General features: G+C 52.0%; 2 protein-coding genes across 2 annotated transcripts; both read left to right on the top strand.

Annotated features, from left to right (window-relative positions):
• The first annotated feature begins 4994 nt into the window (after window positions 1-4994).
• LOC102445833 (olfactory receptor 52B2-like) lies at window positions 4995-5960 on the top strand. Its single transcript, XM_006129885.4, has one exon. The coding sequence runs from the start codon at window positions 4995-4997 to the stop codon at window positions 5958-5960; it is 966 nt and encodes a 321-aa protein (XP_006129947.3).
• A 14699-nt stretch (window positions 5961-20659) lies between these two features.
• Window positions 20660-21623, top strand: LOC102445589 (olfactory receptor 52B2-like). The gene has a single exon (XM_006129884.3). It carries the CDS (start codon window positions 20660-20662, stop codon window positions 21620-21622), a length of 963 nt encoding a protein of 320 aa, XP_006129946.3. The 3' UTR covers window position 21623.
• Window positions 21624-22138: the final 515 nt, after the last annotated feature.

Below are 22138 nucleotides of genomic sequence, written 5' to 3'. Positions count from 1 at the left end.
CCTGGCCCCTAGGAAATGTGGGAAGGGGGGTTGGCTGGAACGGGGCTGCCTCCCTCGCACTGCAGGGCAGCACGGCAGCCCCTGGCCCTGAGCAAACACCCCTGGCCCGGCGCGGAGGGGAAGTGAAGGAGTTCATCCTCCAGCCTGAGAGGGGGGAGCCGTGTGTGCTCGGGGGCTGGGGCTGGTGTCCCTGCATCCCACAGGGAGGTGGAATTATCCCCCCCCCCCGCTACATGTTACCCAGGGCAGGTCCGTGCTGTGTGGGGAGGTGTGATGGAGGCTGGGCTGTGGGGCTGGTCTCTCTGTGCTGCCCCCGCTCTGCACCCCCAGCCAGCCTAGGGGACCTGAAACAAACTGCCCAGGGCTCTCAGGGTCTGGCAGGGTCGGCAGGCACCCGGCCAGGGCTACTGATCATCAGGCAGAGGACTAGCTACACGCTGCCCCTCTGAGGGAGCTGGGAACGGTCTGGGGCCTGGTGCCTGTGGGACATCTCTGCCCGTCCCTCCCGCCCGGCCCGTGTCTCTCGGCGGGTCGGCCTGTCCCTGGGCTCGGTGGGGAACGGATGCTCAACCAGCACCGCAGAATAGTAAAATCCATGGGCTGCAGACGGGCCTGTGGGTGAACCCCTGTTATGTGGGGACCTCACGTTGCCCTGCCTCCACCCACGCTCTGCCTGGGCATTCCCGTGCAGCACTGAGGGGCACATTGTATGGTCCAGTTGGGCCTTGGTCCTTCTGATAGGCCTGGGAATATTCAGCCCTGGACTTGAGGTTGTATGTAGGAATCCTGGTCTAACATGGCGGAAATATCCATATTCAGGAGCCCTTTTATCTGCCTCCTAAATGTCCCCACAGAATTGAATAGAGGATTTACATGCTGGGCAGCTAGCAGAAGAGGTGAACGTAAAGTTAAAAAACACAACGGAGAGGAAACATGTGGTGGAATTTGTAAGCCTGGGGCAGAGACTGTAGCTCTGTAATATCGGGTGTTGCAAGCTACAACCCTGCCTGTGACATGGTTAACACAACGTGGCAGAGAAATAGCAGGCAAGGAACAGGAACACAGAAAGAATTTAAAACAGCTGAAGTAGGGACGGGGCCCTGCAATGATCCTGCTCCCCTTGCACAGACAGGAAGCACGGGGACAGCATAACACCTTGGGGACAGCTCCCTGAACCAACAAAACCAGATGTCTCCGTCCCGTTAGAAACGTTTGTGGGCAAGAGCCGGCTGCAGGGAGCCACCCTGAGCCTGGGGAATGGGGAGAGAAATGGAGAAATTGGACCCTGCAAAATTAAAATGTGAAACAGGGTCCGTGCAGCGCAACCGCCAGCCCAGGAAAAAGTCGGTTTCCGGCTAAATCTAAACAGGGCCCTAGCTGGCTGCCTGTCAGAGCAGGACAGGTAAGGGGGCAGAAGGAGAATGGGAAGGAAGATAGAACTGTCCCCGGATCACGGCAGGAGGCAGGATCAGTGACTCAGTCCCAGGGGAAGAGCGGAAAAAAGAATTTCAAAGTGAACAACTCAAATTAAGCAGCATTGCTGCATTAACACATGGAGTTGCACAAAAATATTTAACTGCAACCAAAAAGCCTCCCTCTCCCCAATCCACGCAGCGCACACACTAACACAACAGACACAGGGGGTCAAATCCACAATCCAGGCAGCACACACACTAACACAACAGACACAGGAGAACAAATCCACAATCCAGGCAGCGCACACACTAACACAACAGACACAGGAGAACAAATTCACAATCCAGGCAGCACACACACTAACACAACAGACACAGGAGAACAAATCCACAATCCAGGCAGCACACACACTAACACAACAGACACAGGAGAACAAATCCACAATCCAGGCAGCACACACACTAACACAACAGACACAGGAGAACAAATCCACAATCCAGGCAGCACACACACTAACACAACAGACACAGGGGGTCAACTCCACAATCCACGCAGCACACACACTAACACAACAGACACAGGGGGTCAACTCCACAATCCAGGCAGCGCACACACTAACACAACAGACACAGGGGGTCAAATCCACAATCCACGCAGCGCACACACTAACACAACAGACACAGGGGAACAAATCCACAATCCATGCGGTGCACACACTAACACAACAGACACGGGGGCAAATCCACAATCCACGCAGCGCACACACTAACAACAGACACGGGGGAAATCCACAATCCACACAGCGCACACACTAACACAACAGACACGGGGGCCAAATCCACAATCCACGCAGCGCACACACTAACAACAGACACGGGGGAAATCCACAATCCACACAGCGCACACACTAACACAACAGACACGGGGGAAATCCACAATCCACGCGGCGCACACACTAACACAACAGACAGGGGGGAAATCCACAATCCACACAGCGCACACACTAACACAACAGACACGGGGGAAATCCACAATACACGCAGCGCACACACTAACACAACAGACACGGGGGAAATCCACAATCCACGCAGCGCACACACTAACACAACAGACACGGGGGAAATCCACAATCCACGCGGCGCACACACTAACACAACAGACACGGGGGAAATCCACAATCCACACAGCGCACACACTAACACAACAGACACGGGGGCCAAATCCACAATCCACGCAGCGCACACACTAACAACAGACACGGGGGAAATCCACAATCCACACAGCGCACACACTAACACAACAGACACGGGGGAAATCCACAATCCACGCGGCGCACACACTAACACAACAGACAGGGGGGAAATCCACAATCCACACAGCGCACACACTAACACAACAGACACGGGGGAAATCCACAATACACGCAGCGCACACACTAACACAACAGACACGGGGGAAATCCACAATCCACGCAGCGCACACACTAACACAACAGACACGGGGGAAATCCACAATCCACGCGGCGCACACACTAACACAACAGACACGGGGGAAATCCACAATCCACACAGCGCACACACTAACACAACAGACACGGGGGCCAAATCCACAATCCACGCAGCGCACACACTAACAACAGACACGGGGGAAATCCACAATCCACACAGCGCACACACTAACACAACAGACACGGGGGAAATCCACAATCCACGCGGCGCACACACACTAACACAACAGACACGGGGGAAATCCACAATCCACGCAGCGCACACACTAACACAACAGACAGGGGGGAAATCCACAATCCACGCGGCGCACACACTAACACAACAGACAGGGGGGAAATCCACAATCCACGCGGCGCACACACTAACACAACAGACACGGGGGAAATCCACAATCCACACAGCGCACACACTAACACAACAGACACGGGGGAAATCCACAATACACGCAGCGCACACACTAACACAACAGACACGGGGGAAATCCACAATCCACGCGGCGCACACACTAACACAACAGACACGGGGGAAATCCACAATCCACGCGGCGCACACACTAACACAACAGACACGGGGGAAATCCACAATACACGCAGCGCACACACTAACACAACAGACACGGGGGAAATCCACAATCCACGCGGCGCACACACTAACACAACAGACAGGGGGAAATCCACAATCCACGCGGCGCACACACTAACACAACAGACACGGGGGAAATCCACAATCCACGCAGCGCGCACACTAACACAACAGACACGGGGGAAATCCACAATCCACGCGGCGCACACACTAACACAACAGACACGGGGGAAATCCACAATCCACACAGCGCACACACTAACACAACAGACACGGGGGAAATCCACAATCCACACAGCGCACACACTAACACAACAGACACGGGGGCCAAATCCACAATCCACGCAGCACACACACTAACACAACAGACACGGGGGAAATCCACAATCCACGCAGTGCACACACTAACACAACAGACACGGGGGGCCAAACCCACAATCCACACAGCGCACACTAACACAACAGACAGGGGGGCACACATTGAGGTTTTGTCAGAGCAGGTAACACTCCCCGTTCCCCTCTCAGAGGCAGGGTAAGAAGTCGGGTTGCAGGGTCCCAGCTCCCCACCGTGTGCTCACAGCTCCGTGCATGGGGTGACCCGCTGCCTGGCTTTTCAAGAGACACTCCCACGTCTCACCCTCCTGCTGGGGGCCTGCTTGTTTCTTCCAAATGGGGAGATTGCCCCTTATGATCTGCTCTCCCCTCAGCACTGGGGGGACCTGCTGCTGCTGGAACTTAGTTCCCCAGCTGCCGCCACCAGCAGCGCGTGGGGAGCCCCGTGGCTGCTGGTGGGGGTGCAAGGCTGGTGTGCAGGGCAGCTGCTCTTCCTGCTGCAGGGGCCAGGCCGTGGCCAGCAGGTGCCCCCCCCCCCATTCCCCAGGCAGGGTGCACCACCCCCCCACGCGGATGCCAGCCAAACCATGGCAAGGACAGGGGCGCCCGGAGCACAGAGGTGGCAGCAGCCCAGCAGGGGCAGGCTGTGTGTCGGCTCTCCCGCTGCTCCTGGGGGGGTTGGCTTGGGCCCACCAGCCTGCCCTCCCCAGGCGAGCGCTGTATCCCCAGGAAATGCCAGTACCCGTCCCACCACCTTCCCTTCAGGGCATCCTTCCACCTAGGCAGCCTGTCCAGGCTCTTGCACCCAGTGCCGCATGTCAGAGTGGCTGCCTGTGGGCAGGTGCCGTGCGGCTGCTTTGGTGCAAGGAGCAGCTGGAGATTCTGCTGTGACACCAACACCAGGAGAGCCCCCTGCTTACCCCAGGGCCAGAGCCCCCCTCCCCATCTCCCCTCGGTGGGGTGGGATGTTCTGTAGCAGGAGAGTGAGTCTGGTGCATGGTCCCACCCGACAGGCTGCTCACACCAGGGAGGTTTGCTGGGGTCTCTCATTCTGTCCCCAAACACAGTCCAGTCCTGGCTGCCCCTCCAGGTCTCACTGATTTTCTCTTCTGTGTTAGCAGCTGGAAGAGGAATAGAAGATCCAAGGGACGGTGCATGATGCCAGCCGACAATCACACCTTTTTTGCACCGGAAATCTTCATCCTGACCGGCATCCCTGGTACAGAGGAATCTTATGTCTGGCTCTTCTTCACCTTCTGTCTGATGTACCTTACTGCTCTCGTGGGGAACACTCTCCTCCTGTTCATCATAGCGACAGAGCGAAGCCTCCATGAGCCCATGTACCTTTTCCTCTCCATGCTGGCTGCTGCTGATCTGCTGTTGTCAACCACCACAGTGCCCAAGATGCTGGACTTGTTCTGGTTCAGAAAAGGGGAAATTTCTTTTGCTGCCTGCCTCACCCAGATGTTCTTCATCTATGTCAGTTTTACCTCTGAGTCGGGCATCCTGCTGGCCATGGCGTTTGATCGGTACGTTGCCATCTGCAACCCCCTGAGATACACCACCCTGCTCTCCAAGCCAGTGATCGGGAAGATCGGGCTGGCGGTTCTCACAAGGAGTGTCGGCATCTCTTTTGCTTACATCCTTCTCGTGACACGGCTGAAGTTCTGCAGAACCAACCTCCTGCCTCAAACCTATTGCCAGGAATGGGCCGTCGCTCAGCTGGCCTGCGACGACATCGCAGACCATTTCTGGTACGGCGTCGCTGTGGCTATTTTAGCCGATGGGTTGGACACCGCGCTCATTGCTGCATCTTACCTGCTGATCCTCAGGGCCGTCTTCCGGCTCCCGTCCAGGGGCGCCCGGCTCAAGGCCCTGCGCACCTGCAACTCCCACATCAGTGTCATCCTGATCTTCTACACAACCGCATTTTTCTCCTACTACGCACACCAATATGTGCACATCATCCCGGGTTATATTCTCAACCTGCTGGCCCACAGCCAGTTGCTCCTTCCCCCCATGCTAGACCCCATCATTTACGGGGTGACATCAAAGGCGATCCTGAAACACGCGATCCACTTGTTTTATCGAAGCTACAGACGAATGTCCCTGAAGGGTTAAGGAAGGCAGCAGAAAATGCCCTCGGAGTGGAACACAACGGAGAGGAAACATGTGGTGGAATTTGTAAGCCTGGGGCAGAGACTGTAGCTCTGTAATATCGGGTGTTGCAAGCTACAACCCTGCCTGTGACATGGTTAACACAACGTGGCAGAGAAATAGCAGGCAAGGAACAGGAACACAGAAAGAATTTAAAACAGCTGAAGTAGGGACGGGGCACTGCAATGATCCTGCTCCCCTTGCACAGACAGGAAGCACGGGGACAGCATAACACCTTGGGGACAGCTCCCTGAACCGACAAAACCAGATGTCTCCGTCCCGTTAGAAACGTTTGTGGGCAAGAGCCGGCTGCAGGGAGCCACCCTGAGCCTGGGGAATGGGGAGAGCAATGGAGAAACTGGACCCTGCAAAATTAAAATGTGAAACAGGGTCCGTGCAGCGCAACCGCCAGCCCAGGGAAAAAGTCGGTTTCCGGCTAAATCTAAACAGGGCCCTAGCTGGCTGCCTGTCAGAGCAGGACAGGTAAGGGGGCAGAAGGAGAATGGGAAGGAAGATAGACCTGTCCCCGGATCACGGCAGGAGGCAGGATCAGTGAATCAGTCCCAGGGGAAGAGCGTAAAAAAGAATTTCAAAGTGAACAACTCAAATTAAGCGGCATTGCTGCATTAACACATGGAGTTGCACAAAAATATTTAACTGCAACCAAAAAGCCTCCCTCTCCCCAATCCACGCAGCGCACACACTAACACAACAGACACAGGGGGTCAAATCCACAATCCACGCAGTGCACATACTAACACAACAGACACAGGGGGTCAAATCCACAATCCACGCAGTGCACACACTAACACAACAGACACAGGGGGTCAAATCCACAATCCACGCAGCGCACACACTAACACCACAGGCACAGGGGGCAAATCCACAATCCACGCAGTGCACATACTAACACAACAGACACAGGGGGTCAAATCCACAATCCACGCAGTGCACACACTAACACAACAGACACAGGGGCAAATCCACAATCCACGCAGTGCACACACTAACACAACAGACACGGGGGAAATCCACAATCCACGCAGTGCACACACTAACACAACAGACACGGGGGAAATCCACAATCCACGCAGCACACACACTAACACAACATACACGGGGGACAAATCCACAATCCACGCAGCGCACACACTAACACAACAGACACGGGGGCAAATCCACAATCCACGCAGTGCACACACTAACACAACAGACACGGGGGACAAATCCACAATCCACGCAGCGCACACACTAACACAACAGACACGGGGGCAAATCCACAATCCACGCAGCGCACACACTAACACAACAGACACGGGGGCAAATCCACAATCCACGCAGTGCACACACTAACACAACAGACACAGGGCGCAAACCCACAATCCATGCGGTGCACACACTAACACAACAGACACGGGGGCAAATCCACAATCCACGCAGTGCACACACTAACACAACAGACACGGGCGCAAACCCACAATCCACGCAGTGCACACACTAACACAACAGACACAGGGGGCAAACCCACAATCCACGCAGTGCACACACTAACACAACAGACACGGGGGAAATCCACAATCCACGCAATGCACACACTAACACAACAGACACGGGGGAAATCCACAATCCACGCAGTGCACACACTAACACAACAGACACAGAGGGCAAATCCACAATCAAAGGAGATCCTGAAACGCACGATCTTGTTTTATCGAAGCTACAGACGAATGTCCCTGAAGGGCTAACGGAGGCAACAGAAAATGCCCTCAGACATGACAACGAACACCGGGTTTTCATTGGAACTATGGGACTGTTGTCAATATGAACCTGTCGTGGAACGAGGAGTAACGGTAGCTCGGAATAGGAAGCCTAATCCCAACTACCTAGTCCGTGCCGCGTGTAGCCGTGGGGCACGGAGTCCGCACTAGCGGACATTTAAAAATGGCGGCGCCCGGCAATATGCAAATGAAGCCCAGGAAATTCAAATTCCGGGCTTCATTTGCAACTCCGGTTGCCTACATTACCACCCTAGTTCGAACTAGGGGGCTAGTGTAGACAGACCCCCAGTTCTTTGCATTCAGAGCAGGACTAGCTGCTCCTGAGACCATCCCTGACAGGTGTTTGTCTAACCTGCTCTGCAGAATATCCAATGACAGGGATTTTGCAACCTCTCTAGGCAATTTACTCTAGGTGTTAACCCCCCTGAGATGCAGGAAGTGTTTCCTAAACCTCCCTTGCTGCTTGGTCAGTCACCAGAGGCTGAGAGAGAGATTTTTTCTCCCTCTTTTTCTAGGAACATTTCAAGTACCAGATATGTGTCATCACGTCCCCTCTCCGTCTTCCCTTTACTAATCTAAACAAAACCCTTTTTTTTTTCAATCTTCCCAGATAGGTCCTGTTTGTGTTGCACTTCTCTGCACTTTTTCCAGTTTCTCCGCATCTCTCCTGGGACGTGCTACCCAGAACTGAACACAGTCCTCTAGGTGAGACCTAACCAGAGGGGAAGAATCACTTCTCGTGTCTCACAACACTCGTGCTCAGACACGCCAGAAGGATGTCTGCTTGTCTTGCAACAGTGTCACACAGTTGACTCAATTTCTCTTTTCATAGAATCACAGAAGACGAGAAGTGGAAGGGACCTCGAGAGGTCACCAAGCCCAGTCCCCTGCCCCCTGCTTTTGTAAACTGTGACCCCAGATCCCTTTCTGCTGTTCTCCTCCCTGGGCAGCCATTTCCATGTTGTATCTGTGCGACTGAGCTGAGTCCCTGAATTATTGAATTTCATCCTGTTTACCTCAGAGCATTTCTCCAGTTTGTCCAGGTCATTTTCAATTATGACCCTGTCCTCCCAAGCACTGCCAACCCCTGTCAGCTTGGTACTTTCCACAAACTTTATAAATGACCTATCCATGCCATTTTCTAAATCATCGATGAAGATATTGTAAGTGTGAGGATACGGCCCTTTTCTGGAGCCATAGTGTAAGGCCTTGTCATGGCTCCTTCCCCACTCTGACCCCACAAGTGCAGAAGTGCCAGGTACTCAGGGGTGGGGTGTGATTTCCTAGGTTACTAGGTGTGATCTGAGCTAGTTCCAAGTAATAATAAAGAAACCGGGGAGAGACTATTTGGGATATCTCACCCCTAAAGTACAAACCAGGACACAACAATTAATCAATACCAGGTTACCAAAAAAAAAAAAAAAAAGGAGAAAGAACTTTTATTATCACCACAATGTTCATGTTACAAGCATTATGACTAGATGGAAAAGTCAAAAGTAATACTCAGGGGGAAACTCCATCATGGACCTAGAACTTAGTTAGAAAGGAAAGCAAAAACATTTTTAAAAAGTGCACAGACATCAGATCCCAAACCATAAAGCAATAAAACCTGTCTGTGTCCCCGAGTAGCTGGAGAGACACTGCCCCAGAGACAAAGGAGGGAGAAACCAAACATGGCTTTGTCCTAGTTTGAAATTCCTACCTACGTTTCTATTGGCTGAATGTACCTGACCTAGATAAGGTTAACCCCTTAATTCCCAGGCTGCTGGCTAACCCTCATGATCATGACATGCCCCCCCAAATCGCAGATGGTGCTGGACAGCTTCCGGCCGCACTGGCTGTGATTTCTTCTTGGAGGTCTGAGATAAAACAGTAAATAAGTACATGCACGCCTTACTAGACCATTGAAATACATGAAAAGTAAACAAAATGCTTCCACATCTGTGTAGTACCACGACAGATCTACAGAGAGAGTCCTAAGTATATTTCTTGCAGTGTTACTTTTGCCAAGGCCTCATGTTGTTGTCTCATTTCAACTGCCCCTTTTACCAACCAAACTCTCAGCCTCAAATCAAATTTAGAACAGCTGGGGCCCTGATCTAAAGCTCAACTGACCAGGCTCTGTGCATCATGGCGCCAGCTCAGGGAGAATTGCTTAAAACCAGGGCTACATATCGCCCTCAACTGGGGTCCTTTTCTAAGGCACGCCGCCAGTTACACTGAGCACGTCAGCTGCCAACCTGGCCAGCAGGAAGCCTCCCCAGCAAAACCCCTCAGGCAACCCAGCTTTCCTGTGCCACACTCAGACTTAGGCCTCACGCACAGGTGAGAGGTTATAAAACCCACACTCACCAGCTCCAAACAGATCCTCCTGGGCCAAAGGACTCAGCCACAGTTCCAGCCCACTTTTCATTTTAGATCTTACCCACAAGATCACGCTGCGCCAATCCTTTCGAATCTAAACTCTAAAGAGACACAAATAAAAGAAAGAAAAAATTAAGAGTAAGCTTGTTAATGAGAACACTTGTCATACATCAGTCACCGAGTGAGTGCTTGATACAGGATGGCTAGTACAAACTTCTCGCTTCACAGTCTTTAGCGTCAGCCTCAGTTTCCCTTTCCACACAGCACACCAATTTTGGAACGCACCATCTCAGCTGAGTTGCTCCAACACTCATTACAAGTGTTAACAGTGAAATGCCAGTGTCACAAGGCTTTTGAACATAGTGTGTCCTTGGGTACATTTCTTAACTGTTTCTAGGGCCCTTGCACAAAATCATGCACATTGGACATTTTTACAGTTCTTTGCAACAGCAGTTTAGTGGTTACAACAGTTGACATCAGCAATGGGAAGGAACCCAAACTCTGACCATTTTGGGCTTCCAGATTTAAAAAGCTGCAGCCTTCCTGGGCAAATACATGTCTTGCCCCTCCCCCTTGCCCTATGTGTTCAAATTCAGACCTCCCTCTCCCAAAGACAAAGGGCTGGCTGGGTGTGTCTCCCCTGCCCACAATAGCTATAGAATTTCCTTGCTCCCCATAGCTAATCATGAAGCATGCAGTCCAGACATTAATCTGGCGCTGGCACCCTTCTGCTTTCCATCTAGTTTTCCAGGTGGGCCACTGCCTCTCAGATACAGGGTCTAGGTGAACTAGCCAGGTAGACTTCCAGATTCCTTGTCCACTCACAGAACCAGACTGGAACCATTCATGTTTCAGCCACACACACTCCCCAGCAAGCTGGTCAAACACAGCCACTTGGTCACCAGAGGGCTGTTTCACCTCCCTGGCTGTCTCCACTCTATGTGAAACCATCTCCAATCCCTCTGCAACTTCCTCACCCTTGTCCACATTGGATCTTTCTAACCCCAAGTCACTTTTACCCCCTTCGAACACAACAACCTGCTGAGCCATCATTTCCCCTGGGCTGTGTCTAGACTGGCAAGTTTTTCCGCAAAATCAGCTGCTTTTCTGGAAAAACTTGCCAGCTCTCTACACTGGCTGCTTGAACTTCCGCAAAAGCACTGATGATCTCCTGTAAGATTGTCAGTGCTTTTGCAGAAATACTATGCTGCTCCCATTTGGGCAAAAGTCTTTTTCCGAAAGACTTTTGTGCAAAAGGGCCAGTGTAGACAGCAGAGATTTATTTTCCGCAAAAAAGCCCCGATGGCGAAAATGGTGGTCGGGGCTTTTTTGTGGAGAAGCGCGTCTAGATTGACCACGGATGCTTTTCCGCAAAAAATGCTTTTGCGGAAAAGCGTCCTGCCAATCTAGACGCGCTTTTCCGAAAATGCTTTTAATGGAAAACTTTTCCGTTCAAAGCATTTCTGGAAAATCATGCCTGTCTAGATGTAGCCCAGGTGTCCTGGCCAGGATCGTACCCTGATCACACAGAGTCACTCTCCCTTCCAGCAACACACCAGCAACAGGCAACACACAAGCACCAGACTGGTGTGATCCCTGAGTTCCTGACATGATACTGGCTGGGCCCACCCCAGTTACAGCACCACTGTCCCCAGCTGATACAAACCTAGGCTCCTCCCCTTTCTGGGCTTCAGCTGTGGGTCCACAGCTGAACTAAATCTGGACCCGCAGCCCTGTGATCAGCCATTCCAGGCTGAAAGGCACCTCCTGCAGACAAAGAAGTGGGAAGAAACCCAGAAACCCTTCCCCCTCAGGCATACTGCCCCTCCCGCAGCCAAACTGCCAGGCTCCACGCACAGAGGTTGCTCACACTCTGCTCCCTCAAGTAAATCGCTTTCAGCTTGTGCACGTTCAATTTGACAAACCTCACCAGCCACCAACTCCTCACCCTCCAGAACTTGATCTTTTTCCTCCACTAAAACCCCATTTTGGCCAGCCACTCCAGACAGCCCCAGAGAAACACTTCCATGATTACTGGGCCCTTCCTGCCCCGTTTCTGATTCCAGCCTCACCTCTGAGGCTCCAAGGAGACGTGCAGAGACCTTACTCTTAGACACACAGCTCTCTCCCTCAGGCAAACATTGCAAGGCTGTGTCTACATTGGTGCGATCTTGCGCAAACGTGGCTGCTTTTGCGCAAAAACTGGCTGCCTGTCTACACTGGTCGCGAGTTCTTGCACAAGAACACTGACGTTCGAATGTGTGAAATCAGGGCTTCTTGCACAAGAACTATGATGCTCCCGCTCAGGAATAAGCCCTCTTGAGGAACTGTTCTTGCGCAAGAGGCCAGTGCAGACAGGCAACATGAATTTCTTGCGCAAGAAAGCCCTGTGGTTAAAATGGCCATTGGAGCTTTCTTACGCAAGAGAGTGTCTACACTGGCAAGGATGCTCTTGCGCAAAAGCACATGCCAGCGTAGACGCTCTCTTCTGGAAGAGTTTTTGCACAAAATCATGCCAGTGTAGACGTAGCCTTAGAGAAACTTTTACCTGGCTCCCCATAGGACTGGCTAGCCACAGATAACTTCCCAGAATCACACTCACCCCCTTTACAAACCTCCCTGTTATCTACAGGCAACACAGAAGATTTACACTTATGTATGTTCTGGGGTTGGGTTAGAGCTGTGGTCCCCAACACGGTGCCCGCGGGGGCATTTGTCTGCGCCCGCCAAGTGCTCAGGGCTGGCCTGGCCCCGGGCACGTAGCACATGCGCGGTGCCGGAGCCGGCCCCGGGCGCATGGCGCACGGTGACGGATTGACTGCCCGCGGCGCATGGGGGAGGGAGGGGAGAGAGCGCCGGCGCCGGCCCCGGGAATGCGGCTATGGGGGGGGCCCCGCTCGGGGGGGCCCTGCCCCCCCGGGCGCCCGGCGGGCGAACGGCCACGCTCCCTGGCGCCCGGCATCCCCAAATGGTTGGGGACCACTGGGTTAGAGTATTAGCCTGATTATACATATTAGCCCTGTCATAATCACACCCCATCCCCACACAGTTATACTCTGAACTCCTGGGAGGATACAGTCTCTATTGTTCTTCCACTCTCTGGGACTGGAGTTCCTTGGGATGTTGAACAGAGACTGGAACATTCATAGGAGCAGGATGGTCCGTTGATGGGGCCTTCGCGTTAGCAATCCTCTCCTGTGTTTCCACTTCTGTTCACCTGGTCTCGGCCTTTATTTCCTCTATCTTGGCCTGTATTGCTGCTAGCTTCTCCAGATGTTCTTTTTCGGCGCGCTTCTCCTTGGCTTCTATTTTAGCTAGCCTCGCCAGATGTTCTTGTTCAGCGCGCTTCTCCTCAGCCTCTCGTTGGGCGCATTTCTCCTCCATCCGTAGGAGAAACTCCACTTCTTTCTGAGTTAGAGGTCTGCGAGCTGCCTTACAGGCAGCTTCCCACAAAGAAGGCATTGGTGAGGGGAGAGGAGGGCAGCTATATCTTACTCCTACCCCCTCCTTGGGGTATGAATCTGTCCTAGAGCTGGACATCGTGCCTTAACTACCCTAGCTAGCCAGTTACCCCAAAAGCTAGAACAAAACCAACTGTTTGGGTAAGATGGTCTGTGTCTGGCTTAAGGGTAACCTTCCGTCTGCTCCTCCCCAAGGCAGCACGGAAAACAAAAGAAAGAAAAAAAACCTTGCAAAGCTTGCAACCCAAAAGAAAAAGCTGTGTCCTTTTCAAAAGCCTGGGGTCTCAAAATAATCCCACTGCTGCCACCATGTCATGGCTCCTTCCGCACTCTGGCACAATAAATGCAGAAGTGGAGGCCAGCAAAACTACCTCAAAGCCTTATCTACCTATCTTCTCTCAGTAGCTGGAGAGAAACAGCCCAGGACAAAGGAGGGAGAAACCCAAACATTCCTTTGTCCTAGTTTGAAATTCCTACCTGCATTCCTATTGGCTGAATCTACCTGGCGTAGGTAAGGTTAACCCCTTAGTTCCCAGGCTGCTGGCTAGCCCTCATGGTCATGACAAGCCTAAAGCCCACGGACTTCATCTGCAGCCAGATGGAAAGAGCAGCCGCCATGAGCAGAAAAGCAGGACGTAGAATCCTCATTCCATGCTCCAGGCTGGAAGGGTCCGAGTTGGTGCCCTCCTCCCTCCCTGTGCCCTGGGCAGCGGATGCTGGGGTGTACTCACACCCGCCCCTCCCTGTGCTGGTGGTGGGGTGGGGAGGCGGCATGGCTCTCCCATTGGCAACGGGGACTCAGCAGAAAGAGAGATGCTGGAGGTGGGCCCTGCACCCCCAGCCCTTGTCCACAGGACGGTTCCAGAGCAATCCCTGGTTCGCTCCCTCCAGTCCCTGCGCTCCAGGCAAACGGCTCCCCAGGTAGATGCTGATTTGCAGGGTCTCAGGGCTGGACGCAGGCACCGGAGGGGCAGATCCATTTGGGAGCTTTATAAGAATATAAGAATGGGCAGACTAGGTCAGACCAAAGGTCTGCCCAGCCCAGTGTCCCGTCTGCCGACAGTGGCCAATGCCAGGCACTTCAGAAAGCATAAACAGAAGATGGATCATTGTTGGTTGCAACCACCAATGATCCATCTTCTGTGCCCCATTCACAGCTTCTGGCAAACAGGCTAGGGACACCGTCCCGGCCCTTTCTGGCTAGTAGCCCAGTCAGACAGACCGACCCTCCTTCAACTTATTATGCTCATAATGGATCCCTGTTATAGTCTGGGGCTGTCCACCATCCCCGTGGATGATGGAAGAAAGCACGTGCTTTGTTTGTCTTAAATCTGCTGCCTGTCAATTTCATCGGGTGATCGTCATGTGTCGTGTGAGGGAAGGGATTTCTGTTTTTCCATGCCATTCATGATTTGCTAGACATCTAACATACCCACTCTTCCAAGCTGAATCCCCAGCCTTGTTAATCTCGCCTCATATGCCAGCTGTTCCTTACCCCAATCATTCCGGTGGCCCTTTCTGTACTTTTTCCAAACCTAATCTATCTTGGTTTTGATGGGGTGACCAGATCTGTAGACAGTCTGCCAGCTGCCAGGAGCCTGCCAGGGCCCGGAGAAAGCGGGCGCCTTCTTGGTCCAGGGGGGAAATCATGGACCTTATTCAGGTTTGGGGGGGATGCCCCCAACGTCCATGATCTCTGCACTAGTTGGAGGAACGTGGCCGTCTAGGGCAGGAGAGCTGCCAGCCTGGCCACCAAAGGCAACATGTGAACCCAGGAGCTGCTTTGCATGACAATCGAGTTGGTCTGGTGAGACCCCCCCAACCCTGAGCCCTGAGCTTCTCCTCCCCTTCTTCCCCTTGATTCCCCCTTCTAGCTCCCTCCTCCCAGGTTTCCCCCTCCCCTCTCCCACCCTCTCTTCTCCCCTCTCCCACCTCCTTTCCCCAGTCTCACCAGAGTTTCATCTCCCCTTGTCCCCCAGTTAAATAAAGAGAGTTTGTGTTCATGAAAATACATGTATTTTATTTGACATCAGGAAGTGGGGACTAGGGAGGGGTAAGTGGAAGGACGTGAGGGAGGAATGGGGACAAGTCCCCAGTGGGGCAGACCAAGGAGGCTCTTAGTGCTCCTCAGGGTGGAAGCTCTCCCACAGGGCCTCCTGGACACTGACAGCCCCCCGATGGACCTCCCGGATGGCAGCCAGGCTCACAGCAACGTGTCCACAAGAAGCACCAGAGTGCCCAGGGGCAGCTCTGGCTCCATGTTGCAGAGTGCTGTGGTGTCCCGAGTGAGGACAGCCAGAGCACACAGAGACAAACTGCTTTGCTGTCCCTCATTGAGGTAGGCAAGCAAGCAGGGAAAGCTGAGAACTGGCTGTCTGGGGGGTCTCTTTAAGCACAGGCCTCAGATAGCCTCAGGCAGCAGCCACACAAAGTAACTGGTACCCTGCTGGAATTGGTGTTGGCCAGCCTTAAATGTGATTCAGTGTCCACTCAGTGTGGACGCACTATTTCGAAATGCATTTTGTGGGTAGACGCGTTATTTCGAAATAACTGATTTCAAATTAACGATTTCAAAATAAGATATTTTGAAATAACGCTGTAGTGTAGACATACCCTCCCTTTGCTAAACGCTTCTTTTCTACGCTCAGACTCAGGGCTTGCCGGAGAGGAGGCCCTGAATCTCCCAGGCACCCAGGGGTGGGGTGTGAATTTCCCAGGTTACTACGTGTTCCATGTTGGATGGATGGGGAGGCGCCCCTGGATACTGAATGTGGCCCTGGCTGCTCCTGGGTTTACCTGGCAGAAGGTTTGCATTGTGAATCTGAGTCAGCTTCATGCTGTTTGCCAGCACTTTGCGTGAGCCATGTACGGGACAAGACTCCCTCAGACGTGTGTGTGGTGCTGAGAGTTTCTGAGTTCTCAGTCTGGAGCTGATTGGAAACACAAGGCCACACTTTGTCGGGAGTTTCAGTGTCACAAGGGCCTTTAACTAGTGTACAACAGGAGCCAGGCTCAGACACAGCCAGGGAGGGGAAAGGGTTAATTCTCTGCTACTGTTTCCCACCTAAGTCAGTCTCAGAGGCCAGGTCCCGGGGGCTCCCTGCTGGCTCCGAGCCCCCGCTGGGATTCCCAGGGCTGCTGTATAAACACCCCTGTCCCTCAGCCCTGGGTAGTGCGGCTTCCCCAGCCCTGCAGCTCCCTGTGTCCAGGCAGCGATCGCTCATCCCGGCCGGGGCAGGAGCCTGGTGAGTCCTGGGCAGGGCAGGGATCTGCCCCGGGGCGGCTGGAAACCCCTGGCCTCTAGGAAATGTGGGAAGGGGGGTTGGCTGGAACGGGGCTGCCTCCCTCGCACTGCAGGGCAGCACGGCAGCCCCTGGCCCTGAGCAAACGCCCCTGGCCCTGCGTGGAGGGGCAGTGAAGGAGTTAATCCTCCAGCCCGAGTGGGGGGAGCCGTGTGTGCACAGGGGCTGGGACTGGTGTCCCCACGTCCCACGGGAAGGTGGAATTATCCCCCCCCCCCCCCCGCGCCATGTCGCTACCCAGCACAGGTCCGTGCTGTGTGGGGAGGTGTGATGGAGGCTGGGCTGAGGGGCTGGTCTCTGTCTGTGCTGCCCCTGCTCTGCACCCCCAGCCAGCCCAGGAGACCTGGAGCAAATGCAGGGTCGGCAGGCGCTCGTCTGGTACTACTGTCCATGAGGCAGAGACCTAGCTACACACTTCCCCTCTGAGGGAGCTGGGAGCGGTCCGTGGCCTGGTGCCTGTTGGACATCTCTGCCCATCCCTCCCGCCCTGCCCGTGTCTCTCGGCGGGTCAGCCTGTCCCTGGGCTCGGTGGGGAACAGATGCTCAACCAGCATCCAGCTGTTTCTGGTCTCTTCTGATGGGCCTGGGAATGTTCAGCCTGGACTTGGAGTGAGGAATGTGGTTGTAGTTAGGAATAGTGGTGTAACAGCAGAAATCTACGTATTAGGAACCCCCCATAAGCTTTCCCTATTAATCCTCTCAGAGTTTGATACAGTATGGACATACCAGATTGCCTGCAGAAGAGGTGCAGATAAAATTAAAAAATAAAATGAGGAAGAATCATGGCATGGAATTTGCAAGGCTAGGGCAGTGAATGTAGCTTGGTACTGTTGACTACTCTAAATTACAACCCTGCCTGTGAAATGCTTAACACAACATACAGACAGACAGACAGAACCTGACCCCTGCGATGCTCCTGCTCTCCTGGCTCAGACAGCAAGCACGGGAATAAAACACTGGCAAAACCCTCAGAATTGATTAAAAAAAAGATGTTTTGTCCTCTATTATAAATATCTGTGGTCACCAGCAGGCTGCAGGTAGCCATCCTGTGCCTGGGGAATGGGGACAGAAATAGGAAAACTTGGCCCCAACAAAACTGAAATTTGAAACATGATCCACTGCAGTGCAAGTGCAAAAATCGGATAAAAAGCCACTTCTGTTCAAACTTCACTTGAAGCTAGATAGGTACTGTCAGAACAGGGCATGGAAGAAAAAGGCAGCAAACAACTGAACGGACACAGCAAAACCAGGAATAAATGGGACATTCTCAGGAGCATGGTAAGAGGCAGGAGCAGTAACTCCGTCACAGGGGAGAGAATTTCAAAGTGAAAAACTGAAATGAAATAGCATTGCTGCATTAACACATGGAATTACCCAGTAAGACTTCACGGCAGGCAAAAAGGGCCAGGCACAGTCATTGAGGCATTGAGGAACAAATTCAGGGTCAGAGCGGCTGTGTCTAGACTGGCAAGTTTTTCCGCAAAATCATCTGCTTTTGCGGAAAAACTTGCCAGCTGTCTACACTGGCCGCTTGAATTTCCGCAAAAGCACTGACGATCTCATGTAAGATTGTCAGTGCTTTTGCGGAAATACTATGCTGCTCCCGTTTGGGAAAAAGTCTTTTTCCGAAAAACTTTTGCGCAAAAGGGCCAGTGTAGACAGCAGAGATTTGTTTTCCGCAAAAAAGCCCCGATGGCGAAAATGGAGATTGGGGCTTTTTTGCAGAAAAGCGCGTTTAGATTGGCCATGGACGCTTTTCTGCAAAAAGTTCTTTGGCGGAAAAGCTTCCTGCCGATCTAGATGCACTTTTCCAAAAATGCTGTTAACGGAAAACTTTTCCGTTAAAAGCATTTCCGGAAAATCATGCCAGTGTAGACGTAGCCAGCAAGTAACACTGCCTATTGTCCTTTTAGAACCTCAAAAGCTGGGGAGAGCAGGATCCCAACTGGTTTTGCAGATACGGACTAACACAGTGAACCCTCTGAGACGCCTTCCTCGAATATTTCTGCAGACTAGTTCAGATTACCTGCCTGGTCTTTCTCAGTTGGCTGAACTTGCTGGCGTTGCCTGTGCTGTAAGATAACCATCTAGAGTTCATCTCTCTTGGCTCCGTTCTTGTTGCCATCTTTTTTAAGTTGTTTTTCATCGCCCTCTCCTCGCTCTGACTCTCCCCCCGACACCATTCCAGGGTGGGTTTTTTTTTCAGGAACTTCCAATTTAAATGTATTTTGGCTCATCGTTATGCACTTCTGTGTGATGTGAAAGGGAAGTTGTGGCTGTTAAACTTTGTGCTTCTAAAAGATTTTCAAAGTTGGGATCATACCAAACTAACAAGGAAAAGCTCGGTAAAAGCTACGCTAGGAACGCTGGGTAAAGCAGAGTGCTCATCAGGGAAAAACAATGCACCTGCTTGAGGACAACTGTGAATATTAAGCAGTAAATCAGCACATTTAGTACAAAATATTAATAAGGCACCTCAGATGGAGATGAATGTCTGTACAACAATTGCAAAAGTAAGTGAAGCTTCCAGATCACAGGCCTTAGTTCTCATGGGGGACTTTAACTGCTCTGCCATCTGTTGGGAGACCAATACGGCAGTCCAGGAAGTTTTTGGAGAATGTTGGGGATAACTTCATGGTGCATCCTCTTCCTCTTCCTCGTCTGACTCAAGTGAGAATGATTCTGGTGCATCAGGAACCGGCAGACCTGCACAAGTGTTGCAGCATATGTGTGGGGCCCGCCTCTTGTCCTGATCTCCAATTTTGCAGCCAAAATAAAGGTGATAGGCTTTCTTAACCATAGTGGTTATACTGCGCTTTTGTGATGCAAAAGTCACTTCACCACAAACATAGCAGAAGTTATCTGCACTGTTCACACAAGTACGAGGCATCTCTGCTCACTTTGCCTAAACAGAAATGTGTCCCTTTGCAAAATCAAACACTGACAAATAAGAGAGAACGACACTGTATGATTTCTAGAGCTGACATAGGGCAATTTGTTCAGCACAGTGATGTAAGCTTCATTATGATTGCATCATCCATGGCTTCTAGGACTAACATGATGCAATTCATATCATGTATGATGCAATACCAGCTTCAGATTGCATCATTCATTGTTTTGCCTAAAAAGCAAGTACTGTCCAAACCCAGTCATAGATTTATTCATAGATCCAGTCACAGCTGTATTTTAGTCATTTCTGGTTTAAATTGAGATCCCTTCCCTTTATAACTCACTTGTCCTCCGCCATTCGCAAGTCAAGGTTGTATATACTGACCCAATAGCGTATCTTGAAAACAAGAGCTAATCAACAATTTTAAGCCTCATTTTCGTTCTCAGTGACCCAGAATTAGTAACGTTTGACTACATTTATTTCAGAAGCATTTTGGCTGTAGAGCAGTGTAATCTCTGCATTAAGGTGGGCTACTGAGAACAAGAGGAATGTAAAACAATAGAACTTTGTTGTGTTGCCCTGTGGGTGTGCTATGTGGCTGCACTGGGAGCAAGGAGCTCCCGGCGATTCTGCTGTGGACACCAACTCCAGGGCCAGACACACCCCCCCCATCTGCCCTCTGTGGGGATGGGGATGTTCCATAGCACAAGACTGTGTGTGGTCCATAGTCACACCAGGGAGGTTTGCTGGGGTCTCTGATTCTGTCCCCAAACAGTCCGGTCCCGGCTGCCCCTCCAGGTCTCACTGATTTTCTCTCTTGCTTTTAGCTCCTAGAAGCGGAATAAGAAGCTCCAAGGGATGGTGCGTGATGCCAGCCGACAATCACAGTGTTTTTGGCTCTGTTATCTTCATCCTGATTGGAAACCCGGGTACACAGGAGTCTCACATCTGGCTCGCCACCCCCTTCTGTCTGATGTACGTTGCGGCGCTTCTGGGGAACTCTCTGCTCCTCTACATCATAGCGACAGAACGAAGCCTCCATGAGCCCATGTACCTTTTCCTCTCCATGCTGGCCACTGCTGATCTGCTGTTATCCACCACCACAGTGCCCAAGATGCTGGCCCTGTTCTGGTTCAGAGCAGGGGAAATTTCTTTTGCTGCCTGCCTCACACAGATATTCTTCATCTCTGTCAGTCTTTTCTCTGAGTCGGGCATCCTGGTGGCCATGGCGTTTGATCGGTACGTTGCCATCTGCGACCCCCTGAGATACACCACCCTGCTCACCAAGCCTGTGATCGGGAAGATCGGGCTGGCGGTTCTCACAAGGAGCGTCGGCGTCTTTTTTCCTTACGTCTTTCTCGTGACACGGCTGAAGTTCTGTCGAAACAACCTCCTGCCTCACATCTATTGTCTGGAATGGGCCGTTGCCCGGCTGGCCTGCGACGATGTTACAATCAACTTCTGGTACGGCGTAGCAGTGGCTATTTTAACATTCGGTGTGGATGCTGCTGTCATTGCTGTGTCTTATGTGATGATCCTCCAGGCCATCTTCCGGCTGCCTTTCAAGGGCTCCCGGCTGAAGGCTCTTCACACCTGCAGCTCCCACCTCTGTGTCATCCTGACATTTTACATGTCGACTATTTTTTCCCATTTTGCCCACCAATATGCCCATATCATCCCTGGTTTTATTCTCAGCCTCCTGGCCAACAGCCACATGCTCTTTCCCCCCATGTTAAACCCCATCATTTATGGGGTGAACACAAATAAGATCCTGAAAGCGGTGATCAAGTTGTTTTATGGTTGGGGCAGCAAATGCTTCCTACCGAGCTAAAGGAGGCAGCAGAAAATCAAAGTCAAGATTTCATGTGAACTGTAAAGGCATTTTAACTCTTCACTATGGATGTCCACCGTGTTCGCTTGAAAGCTTGGCGCTTTCACAAACAGAAATAGGTGCAATAAAAGATATTGCCTCAGCCACCCTCTCTCACTGGCTACATCTACACTGTACGGCTACGTCTACACTGGCATGATTTTCCAAAAATGCTTTTAACGGAAAAGTTTTCTGTTAAAAGCATTTTTGGAAAAGCGCGTCTAGATTGGCAGGACGCTTTTCCGAAAAAGAACTTTTTGCGGAAAAGCGTCCGTGGCCAATCTAGACGCGGTTTTCTGCAAAAAAGCCCCGATCGCCATTTTCGCAATCGGGGCTTTTTTGCAGAAAACAGTACTGTGCTGTTTACACTGGCCCTTTTGCGCAAAAGTCTTTCGGAAAAAGGCTTTTGCCCGAACAGGAACAGCATAGTATTTCCGGAAAAGCACTGACAATCTTACATGAGATCGTCAGTGCTTT

Source organism: Pelodiscus sinensis, chromosome 1 (genome assembly GCF_052426305.1).
Source record: "Pelodiscus sinensis isolate ZL-2025 chromosome 1, ASM5242630v1, whole genome shotgun sequence".
In the NCBI taxonomy this organism is placed as follows: Eukaryota; Metazoa; Chordata; order Testudines; family Trionychidae; genus Pelodiscus; species Pelodiscus sinensis.
The sequence above is the reverse complement of the archived record's forward strand: the minus strand, read 5'-3'. Positions and strand labels throughout refer to the sequence as shown.

What these genes read in the sequence shown, in the direction of transcription:
- LOC102445833 (XM_006129885.4), top strand. Translation starts at nt 4,995, where the DNA reads ATGATGCCAGCCGACAATCACACCTTTTTTGCACCGGAAATCTTCATC.
- LOC102445589 (XM_006129884.3), top strand. Translation starts at nt 20,660, where the DNA reads ATGCCAGCCGACAATCACAGTGTTTTTGGCTCTGTTATCTTCATCCTG.